General features: G+C 32.5%; 2 protein-coding genes across 2 annotated transcripts; one reads left to right on the top strand and one right to left on the bottom strand.

Annotated features, from left to right (window-relative positions):
- Positions 1 to 492: 492 nt before the first annotated feature.
- On the bottom strand, positions 493 to 7,135 carry LOC106099307 (beta-secretase 1-like). Its single transcript, XM_013277818.1, has 9 exons — positions 6,799 to 7,135; positions 6,528 to 6,647; positions 5,961 to 6,113; positions 5,446 to 5,620; positions 4,577 to 4,851; positions 4,365 to 4,439; positions 3,852 to 3,959; positions 3,166 to 3,291; positions 493 to 2,537 (listed from the first exon to the last, which is right to left on the bottom strand). Exons 1-9 carry the CDS (start codon positions 6,940 to 6,942, stop codon positions 2,226 to 2,228), a joined length of 1,488 nt encoding a protein of 495 aa, XP_013133272.1. The 5' UTR covers positions 6,943 to 7,135; the 3' UTR covers positions 493 to 2,225.
- Positions 7,136 to 7,352: 217 nt separating this feature from the next.
- On the top strand, positions 7,353 to 8,605 carry LOC106099308 (replication factor C subunit 3). The gene has a single exon (XM_013277819.1). It carries the CDS (start codon positions 7,475 to 7,477, stop codon positions 8,540 to 8,542), a length of 1,068 nt encoding a protein of 355 aa, XP_013133273.1. The 5' UTR covers positions 7,353 to 7,474; the 3' UTR covers positions 8,543 to 8,605.
- The last annotated feature ends 2,505 nt before the right edge of the window (positions 8,606 to 11,110 follow it).

Below are 11,110 nucleotides of genomic sequence, written 5' to 3'. Positions count from 1 at the left end.
AGTAAAAATCTTAGAATTTAATAAAGCTACAGGGTTAAAAGAAATTTAAAATTATCATTCAAAGACAATTATAGACTTAACTTTTTTTTACAGTTTTCTCAGAAAAAAATCAGACAAGATTTTTCGATTCGCAATCTAGCATTGTGAGTAAAATGAAATGCTTTACGTTACTTCCGAATAACAGATGGCGTTATCAACTGAAAATTTAGATATATGAATCATCCGATGACTAAATTTCCATTGTACGCATTTTTATTTATAGGAGCAGCACATAGCTGATAGGAGTAAAACAGTGTGCCATATGAAGCTATTCAGATTAAGATGGAAGTTTTTAGATGGTGATACCAAAAGGGCTCAATGGGTCTCGATTAAATTGTGCACAGAGCTGTAGATGATAGTCTGAAACAACACATAGTCCATTTACTTTTGTTTTATAACATCCGCACAGATGGCGTTGTTGGTAAAAGTTAGGGTTAAATAAAACCAAATTCATTCAAAGACAAATTTTATTTTCAATAAAATTCAACTTCTCTAATTGGTCACTTTCACACTGAACTTCACACAATAATCTGAGCAGTTCAAAGGAATACAAGTGGAAGTAAAAAAATATTTCATACAATTCTGAGATTCCAAATTTTTTTAATCTTATAAAATAATAATATTGCACAATTGCATGTGATTTTCTTGATAAAGAATATTTCTAAACGAAAATATTATAAAATTACAGAGCGGACATTACGTACTTTCTTGAGGAAGAAAAGGAGTAAGCACTCCTTTCCATACTTTCCATTGATTGGAAAATACAAGTACAGATAGTCAAAAACAAGTAAGATCTTTGCGTGTCAAAATAAACTGTAGCGGGGGTTATTTCTGTTGAGCTACGGTTAAATATATAATCCTATCTATTGATTTAAATGTTATAATCCATAAATTATAGATCGATAAAAAATTGTGTAAAATTGGTCTAAACTATACAGATCTATGTGAAGATTTAAAATGCTTACATAGAGAAAAATACAAAATACAGTGTTAAATACAGAAAAATATTTTGCTGTGATATATTAAATCGTATATACTTAAGATTAACGATATGAAGACATAAAAATAATTTAAAACGTCTATATACAGTTATATTTTTCTAAATTCGTACTACATCCCTGATTAAGTACAAAAATAAATGTAAATAAAATAATACAAAACAAATAAGGTCGAAAATATACATGCCAGTAGCAGGAACATTTGAAAGCAAGCTAGTGGTACGTGCCAGCTACAGGCACGTGTAAAAGCTAACTGGTATACCAGTAGCTGACATGCGAAAAGATCTGTCACATTCGGTCGTAAATTGGCCAAACAGGTCCCTTAACGAAAATGTTACATGACAAAACCCTAAGGGACTTCTGAAATAACCATTATCTGAGTAGCAGTAACTCGTAATACCTGTTAATTTACAAAAATACTAATACTTTGAAATAAGAATACAAAAAGCCCAAGGCCATACAAGGTCAAACTTTATTTCGTTTTCAATGTCTCAACAAATCACTCATTAATATTTAGATACTATTAAATGCAACCTGTCCATTTCTATGTTTGATTTTAAACAACTATCTACCCAAAAGGAACTTAATATGACTAATTTTGTTTTAATACCATAATCAGTTTTAAACTAAATTCTCTTTTAGAGACATAACCTAATATCAAAAATCTTAGGTCAACATAAAATTAATCGCAAAACACGTTTGTAATATACCGTTAAAAATAAAACACATAATATAAACGTAAAAATCTAAGCTATGATATAAATTAAGTACCACACACGTAATTAAACTTACAAATAAATAGTAACAAGATTTGTTTTTTATTTTACGCTGCTTTTTAAAATGACAATGTGTTTTGAAATACCTGTGTTTAATAGCTGTGATTAATACAATGAAATACTTTACTGGCAAGAACGATTTATACATATTGAAAACCGATTACAATTATAAAAAAATATTATTGTCAAGTGTAACAGTACAAATGATTATTTTTAAATTTATTAAAACTTAGCATAAAATAAATACTGCAGAAACGGTCAATAATCCAAATTAGAATTTTTAAAACTCATTGACATATAACCCAAAAAAGTCACTATTTTTTCAATTATCACACAAAATGTTACCAAGAATCAAGTGTATCAGTAATTTTTAAAACTTTAACTTAACGTTACTTATTTCCTAATTACCAACTTACGTCCCTTCCTGTTCCACCAAAGCCGCTTGAGATAAAGAAATCTGTTGCGATCTCGGCAACGGTTTTGTAATCAACATCTTTATACAGGGTGTTAATAAATATATCAACACGCCCAAAGCAACCATCGAGATGACGAACAACGTCCACTGAGCCGCCTTTATAGATATCGCCGGGTCAGACAACGGCTCGATTAATTTACACTTCACAAGAATTGACGATGATGTATTATAAGGACCACTGATAGTCGCGTTTGGACCACAGTTTGAGGTCTTCCAACCTATCCAGCCCGCGGATCTATTAAATACCACCTAAAAGAAAAAATACAACCTAAGTGAACAATACATCCTGGAGACAACATATTCAAAGAGACCATAATAAGTGACTACTTCCAAATATTTCTTTACTTTCCAAACCTTAGTCACCATCATCTACTACGGGATCACCTACGGGAGTAGGATAAGGAGATGATGTTTATCATCTCGCTTTTTGATCATGTCACCTTTTTCACAATCCATCCATCTCTTTCTAGGTCTACCTCTACCGATGTACCCTTCCACACCCATAACTAACGTTCTCCTTGTAACATGCGATTCATCCCTCCTCATAACATGCCCATTAGCATGGTGCTAAACTTTTACTTCTTACCTTCTCTACTACGGGGGCTACTCTCAAACTTCCTCTAATATACTCATTTCAAACTTTCCAAACCTTAGTAGGAAATAAATAATAGGATCATCATCGTTATTTTCATTCTTATCCTACTCCCGTAGGGTCGGCGCAACAGGTTTTTGTCCTCCACATAACTCTATCATACGTCATCTCAGTAATCACTCCCTTTTTGATCATGTCACCTTACACACAATCCATCCATCTCTTTCTAGGTCTACCTCTAGATTATAGGATATAAAACATATATAAAAAATGTTAGTTTTATACCTGAAGTCCCTCCATAGCGGTGTATCCAAGAACGGTCTCCTTCCCGCCGGCCTCCAGGCCCAGCTTGTAGCAGAACTCGGCCACGCGGCCCGCGCCCTCCCTCGCGGACACCACGCGCATGTAGTTCTACAAATGCATCATAATCAAAGAAACTTATAAATACACACAAAACTTTTAATTCCAAATATCACAATTCAAATGTCCGAATGACAATGAACGCTTTTGCTTAGCTGAGAACTATTTATGAGTAACCATGGCCACGGCGCTTCTTTGTTACTGTAGTTTTTGTCCTTTTCTCGTTTGATTTCTTTTTTCAACTTATTTATCTCCTAAACTTAATAAAACTATATAGACTAAAGGATAACTCAATTGCAAATGTCAAAATTCTTGATGTTGGCAACATCTAGTTTATGGTCTCTTTCCTACGTAAAGAGTTATTACTAATCTATTTACCCCCTAAATTTAATAACATGAAAATATATAACCTAAAGAGTGACGTAAGTGTAGGGGCTTTTTATTAAAGAGTGGATAATTCAAAAATATACTGAAAGAAGTTGCGTGTTTACGTTTTATCATATTAGTATAGATATACTGCAGAACAAAATTAAGTGTTTACGCTGTAATTAATCAGCGATACGAAGTCTTTTTTGCGTTTGTGTGAAGTGTAAGAGTAGTCGCAGTCTCACCTGTGGCGGTAATTCGAGTGTGAAGTATTGGTTTTCCGCGTCAAAGTCGAGTAAATGTATGGCGAGCCGCGGCAGCGACCAGCGCTGCGGCTGCGGCCAGCACGCCGCCTGCACACACACACTCCGGGATATAGGACTCAAATTTTAAGTTAAAAATGGTTACAGGTAGGGTGGAACAAAAATAACCGACTGTCTTTCGCTCGCGACTCTGTTCGCGAGGAAAAAAAAAAAAAAAAAAACAGAAGTAACCTATATTTTCTTCCAGACTAACTTCTACAACATAGACTAATGGATACCCATTCAGCAGTTTAGGCTACAGTCTAAAAGACATCGATCCATCTAAACTTTTGTATTTATAATATTAGTAAAATGAAAAGAATAATTTTCTTTTGAACAAGTTAAAGGCTAAGGAAAAGTTGTGATTTATAGATAGGTAGAAAATCTCCCCCGGTACAGATGTCGTTACTTGGTGAGCCCCTGACAGTGGTAGAGAATCACTATGCATTCACTTACCTCGCCGTGATACCAAAACTCGTCCAAAATTAATATGTTACTTTTCTGTGCGGCAATCCTAAGATCATTCACAACCTGGAAATATTAAATTTATAGTTTAATTACAAGCAAAAGAGAAACTGATAATGTATGTAAAATTTTGTTATATGTGTAGTCATTTTTTTTCTCCAACATTATATTTAAAATTCTTGACTAAAACATTTATAAATTACCTGTGTAAATAATTCATCAGGTAATCTTATATTCGTAGTTCCACTGTCCACAATACTTTTCTGTTTATTCAGTCTTTGGCATAAATCTTCATCTATTTCATAAATTGATCGATCACGAGTGAAATTTGTCGCATTGTTTTCAGTCTTTAACTTAGCAACCGACGAGTCAGAAGGCGACATCACTTGAACCGATAAAACTCCAACCACGAACCATCGCTTCCGTAAAACAGGGGTGCGAAAAATATAACTTTCGTTCTTAGCTACCATTTGGTCATCTGAAATGAAAAAAATTAATTAAAAACGCATGCAAACATACTTGAAAATTATTGACATAATTAGATGTAATAATATACATAAAAGCTAGGTTTATAATTACATCCTACACACAGTGAAAACAAAACAAAAATAATAATAAAATCGTTTCGGTGCCGTTTCTGCTACTCGATAATAGATGGCGCTGTGTGTTTGTTACATCACGATATGTAGGTGTTCGTCTTGCAAGCTATATACTTCTCTCGTGTTTCAATTTTTTCCTTGGTCAGTTCAGTGATTTTATTTGTGTTCTTTTTGACGTCGAGGTCGTAGTTTTGAAGGAATATCAACAAATAGAATGTCAATTCAATTTCTTTCTAATGAGGAATGATATTAATTTCCATTTCAATGTAGGTTACATTTAAGATATAATTATATTTGCAAGAATAAACTAATATTAGCTTTGGTTGTGACTCTGTTCGAATGTAATTTAAAAAATACATTACTCAGTTTTACAGACTATGCCATATTTCAGAGAGATCTATTCTTAAGATACATAGAAACAATTATTTATGCATATAGTAAAAGTAAGAAGTAAGATTTTTCACATAACTTACCCAATATTTTTAAGTTCCCATAATGTGTAGCATTAGTAAGACCCTGAACACCGCACAGTTTTAATTGAAAAGACATTGGGTTATTTAGCATATGGTCCATAGAGTCAAGCCATGAGCCCACTATTACATTGTCCCCCCAAGCACCAACTGGCAAGTATGCCAGACCAAGAAGGCCCTGGAAACAAAAAAAAAAACTTAATAACAATTATGTCTTTGTTTTTGTTAAATTTTTATCACTACTCAACACAGAATTTACGAAATGTCAATAAAAAAAATAATTCTCTATTTTATTGATATATTTATGGAAAATACAAACGGATGAATGCCAAATTTGAAAAGAACAAAGTTAATGTGAAGTGGGTGTACATAAAGATAATTTTACAAAGGAAAAACTGATCATGTTTCATATATTGTTATATGTTTGCTAACAAAACATTTTATGATTCAATTTCAACCAATGGGCTATAACTTGTGTGTATTGAAAAATTTAAATTAATAACTGTTACATAACTCACCTGCCATCCTGAACCATTCATAAAGAACTTATGACTCTTTGTGATAAGCGCAATATCACTTCTTACTTCAGGGACATTCACCATTGAAGGAAAATGAACATAATCAGACACCAGTTTGCCGACCCAGGTGCCTTGGGAATACTGAGCTTGAATCTGAAATAAATAAAAGCATACAAATGAATAACACACTTTTTTAATTAAAAAAACATAAACTTTACCTCTATAAAACATGATGATATAATTGACAAAAAACTGAATTGTTTACTGGAATTAAATACATACAAAACCCAGTATAGGTAACAAACAATTTAATACATTAGACTGTTAGGTAAAAACAATAGTAAATAAGAAGTTCTTTTAATCGTTTTAAACAGTGATGTTAATACCAATTGGAACAATAATGCTTGGTTCACATTATGCCAGTACTGTTGGACATTAATTCCTAAGAAATACTAACATAAAACTGACATTGTTGACAATAACAGAGCAAAAACATTCAATACCAAGCTAGCAAAAATACTGTACTGGCCAAAAGTAAAGCAGGCATTACTCAATTACAATACTAACCTCTTGTCCACTTTCATATATGCTTGTGGAATTCTTCAAATGGAAATATTTGTCACTATCAGGCCGCTGATATGATGCAATAGCTAATGTTGCACTGCCTGTGTCCACTATGACATTTAACTGATGAATAAACATAACATAAATATAATTAGAACTAATAGGTCGGTAACGTACGTTTAAAGCCCTATGTGAAAAATGCATTAAGTTAGCAGTAATATTAGTTGTTGTAGCAATAGCAAGTTACTGTACTAGGAAATATAAACAGATCTACCTTTTGACCAGGGTGTCCAATACTTATTTCTATAGAATATGCTTGGCCAGCTTCTCCAAAAAGATTAAAGTCCTCAGCAAAACTTTCTTTGAGTTCAGCAAAGAAAATCAATTGGAATATAAAGACATTCGACAAACAAAACATTTTACTTCATAACACTATTTTTGATATTCAATACTAAACCAGGTTACTTAGTACTCCAGGTTTCTTAAAAACGTAAACGTAATGTTTGTTTTGTTTTGCTTTTGAATTAAATTGCATTAATTTATAACATTGTAAACCTCGATCTTGAGTCTCGGTTTTGCTTGTCTTGTCAATTTTGAGAGCGTCGATTGTCAGATATGAGGCTGTCAGCTGTCACTGTCAATCGAAATACTGCAAAACTTCTTCGTTTACTAAACTTACTTTAAAATATGTAATAAATATGTGGACTATTTCTGCTCTCTTAGACTTGGGAATGATTGAAATAAAAAATCGATTTTGTTTTCATATTAACATTTCTGTAGAACAAATTATTCTAATTCTTTAAATGGACGTTGCTCATGCTTGATTTTGCTTTTTCCGTTATATGACATTTGTCAGATGTCAACAGCACAAAGCGTTTTGAATTTTGACTTTGCATTGCACCAAATTGTGGTTTGTTTACATTTAAGATATCTTTAAACAACGCTTTACAATGAGTTTGTGGGTTGATAAACACAGACCCAAAGATTTAATGAAACTTGACTACCACAAGGATCAAGCATTGAGATTGAAAAATTTAGTTCAACAAAGCGATTTTCCGCATCTTCTTGTGTATGGACCTTCTGGTGCCGGTAAAAAAACTAGAATTATGTGTTTACTACGAGAACTTTATGGCTCTGGTGCCGAACGATTGAGACAAGAAACGATGCATTTTACAACACCATCTAACAAGAAAATAGAAATAATGACAGTAAGTAGTAACTATCACATTGAGGTTAATCCAACGGACGTAGGTATTCACGATAGAGTTGTTATTATGGACTTGGTTAAAAATGTTGCTCAAACGCATCAAATTGATTCTTCTGGTCAACGTGAGTTTAAGGTAGTTATTTTAAATGAGGTCGATGACCTAACTAAAGATGCGCAGCATGCTTTACGTCGTACAATGGAGAAATACGTTGCTACATGCAGGCTAATATTAATCGCCAATTCTATATCACGAGTTATACCTGCTATAAGATCACGTTGTCTTACTATCAGAGTTCCAGCACCCACAGAAAATGAAATAGCAACAGTATTGCATTCAGTGTGCAAAAAAGAAGGTTTAAGTCTTCCATCTGAACTAGCAATGCGTGTTGCTAAAGCTGCTGATAGAAATTTACGCAGAGCATTACTTATGTGTGAAGCATGCAAAGTACAGAAATATCCATTTTCACCAGATCAAAAAGTTCCAGAACCTGACTGGCAGCAATTTATCAGAGAAACAGCTTCAATGATTTTAACAGAGCAATCACCAAAGAAACTCGGTGAAGTGAGACAAAAGTTATATGAATTAATAATCCATGGCATTCCTCCTGATATGATATTTTCAGGGCTTTTATGTGATCTAGTTCGTAATTGCGATATTTCAATTAAATGTCAGATTGCCAGCTATGCAGCAGAGTATGAACACCGAATGAGACTGGGCAATAAGCCAATATTTCATCTTGAAGCCTTTGTAGCCAAAAGTATGGCAATATATAAAAAGTATGTGGAAGAATCCCTGGGTGATGCGTTTTAAATTGTAACATGAAAAGAAAATAAGATATTGTTATTTGTAAGTTAAATTAAAATACTCATTTTGTATGAAAAACTGATACTTTTATTTAAATAACACATAATAAACATAAAATAAAAAGCTATACAAGTATGTGAAACCTATAATTCTAAAAGTCTTAACCACAGATCCTTCATTTTTTTTTACCTTTGTCTACACTTTATTACATGTCTTCACCATCTTCCTGTCAGCCTCTAGCCGCTGTCATCCACATAAGCATCACAAGTAGAGTTTAAAAGCAAAATATGTTTTAATGCATTTTTTTAATATGAATTTTTGAATATAATATTAAAACCTGATTTTACACAACCCATCCCTACTAAATTGTCAAACTAATTCTTATTTAGACAACTATAGTTAAATAAATATCATTTAATTATATCCAGTAGTTTACAAATTATAGCCAGTTAAATTCTTCTTTTTATGCAATTTGTGGGAAGCGATTTTAAGTAGAGAAGGGTTCAAACTAATTTGTTTTATTTACGCTAAAACTACTGGGCCGATTTTAAAAATTCTTTCACCATTAAAAAAGGTAATATATCTGTGTCTAACATAGGCTACATTTGATTACTACTAATGTTTAGGAACTATTAATAAAAAGGGTATTTCTGGACCCCGGTGTTAAAAATCATTAAATTTTTACTTTTCACAGCTTATGCTGCCTAAACCGTTACAGGCATATAAAAATGATGTGTGAAGGAATTGTGCATCTCAAAAAGTTCTAAAAAGTCCGCGATAAGCATACATATATCTATTTTCAACGGTTTTCTTCGGAAACCATTTTTTTGTTTACAAAATAAATTAAAACCGCATGCTATTTGCGTCGTTGTTTTATTAGTTTCAATATTAATCCTTACCCAAATAAATGCGTTTGTTGTCAGGAGAAATTAATCTTACTTCTTACTAATATTATAAATGCGAAAGTTTAGATGGAGAGATGGATGTTTACATTACATTTCACATAAAAATATACAGGTTTTTACTCATTTTCTTTAAATAAATGCAAAATAGCATCCATCAAGATTAAGTTATGATCTATCATAATACATAGTGTAGGTTTATTTTCAAAATTACGTTTTTATGTAATATTAAATGAAAATCAACGATTTTAATTATTTTTTTATTTATGTAACTTGTAATGTTTTAATGAAAATAGTTGTTAATAATTTAGCTTTTTAGACTTCTTTAAAGAATTTGATTTTCATATATTTTGTATGAAAATTACAAGAGCTTTTGCCCTCGACTATTTCAAATCGGCTTTTTTTTATGAAAAACAAAGCAAAGGTGAAACGTTCTTCTACAGACATAGGCGCAGGTTATGAAAAAACTTGTAGGAAAAAAGTTGGTGTAAAAAGAAATAATTACAGCTTCTCAAAGTTAGAGAAAGAAATTATATTTTAAGAAAATTTTCAGTGACTTTTATTATTTCGTTCTCGTGTAAGTTATTTCAAAAAGGGAATAATGGTACGAAAACTCAATAATTGGCTTGTTCAAGAAAAAAAAATTAACTACTGTTAACACATTATTTTGGACGTAACGAAAGATTTGTACCTTAGCCGGAAATCAGATTTTTACGATTTTTTCATAAAAAAACAATAACTTAAAAACCATAGCAAATATATTGAGGTCCAGATTAGGTGACTATTGAGGTTCTCTAACTCCACAAAACCGTTGATTCCTCCGTTATGAATCACCTGAGAATGTTTCCGACATTTCTATTATACGTTGATCTGCATTAATTAGTTCGTCAAATAGTATCTCTAACTATCATGGAACAAGGGTGGCGTTATCGGAGTCCACTACGTCATTTGTAACTTGAATCATAATTCGCTGTCGCTTCGTCGTTATTAAGATTCACGATCTTCACGACGTTGCCTTATACTCAGCTATTGTGTAATTATGTATAGACCAGAATGTCATTGAAAAAAGGCGTAAACTATAATGATCGAAATATTTTCGCGTCCTGTAAGATGTATTTGCGTTGCTGATAACGAAAATCGCATTAAATTTTTTTTGTCTGTCTGTCCGCAAGCCGCGTTTGTTCCGGGTAATCTCTGAAACGGCTGGGTCGCTTCGACCGGACTTTCCCTGAAGGGTAGCTGACATCGACGGGTTACTTTTTTATCTCAATATTGCGTGGACGAAGTCGAGGGCAACAGCTAGTTGTATAAGGGAGGTTTACTATTTGCAAGGAATTATCTTTATTATAATATCTCAATACATTCACGTACCTGTATCTTAAACATTTTATTCTCCTTGTTAAATGTTCTCAGCTACACTTGCTCTGTTGTGACATAATCATCTTGCGAATAAAATTCCAACAAGCAGAAAATATAACATTCCATGGTGGAATTAAGTCTGTAGCAAACAAGCCATTTGTATTAATATTTAACAATCTGTTTATTGTCATTAAACATTCTTAATTGAATAGTTAAGAATAATAGCACAGCAATTAGACCTATGTATTTATATACGAGGTAGGATAAAGTCTATCTGTCCGTTATATAATATGTTGCGAGTACATTTCTCGTG

The sequence above is a fragment of the Papilio polytes genome, unplaced genomic scaffold, assembly GCF_000836215.1.
Source record: "Papilio polytes unplaced genomic scaffold, Ppol_1.0 DF824135.1, whole genome shotgun sequence".
In the NCBI taxonomy this organism is placed as follows: domain Eukaryota; kingdom Metazoa; phylum Arthropoda; class Insecta; order Lepidoptera; family Papilionidae; genus Papilio; species Papilio polytes.
Note: the sequence above shows the minus strand (reverse complement) of the source record. Positions and strands in the feature narration are given on the sequence as shown.

Bases quoted from the DNA above. Each gene is read 5' to 3' on its own strand.
- LOC106099308 (XM_013277819.1), top strand. From the start codon at position 7,475: ATGAGTTTGTGGGTTGATAAACACAGACCCAAAGATTTAATGAAACTT.
- LOC106099307 (XM_013277818.1), bottom strand. From the start codon at position 6,942: ATGTTTTGTTTGTCGAATGTCTTTATATTCCAATTGATTTTCTTTGCT. The intron at 5,621-5,960 runs GTGAGTTATGTA...TTTTGTTTCCAG, and splicing joins TGAATGGTTCAGGATGGCAG to GGCCTTCTTGGTCTGGCATA. The intron at 4,440-4,576 runs GTAATTTATAAA...TAATATTTCCAG, and splicing joins CTGATGAATTATTTACACAG to GTTGTGAATGATCTTAGGAT.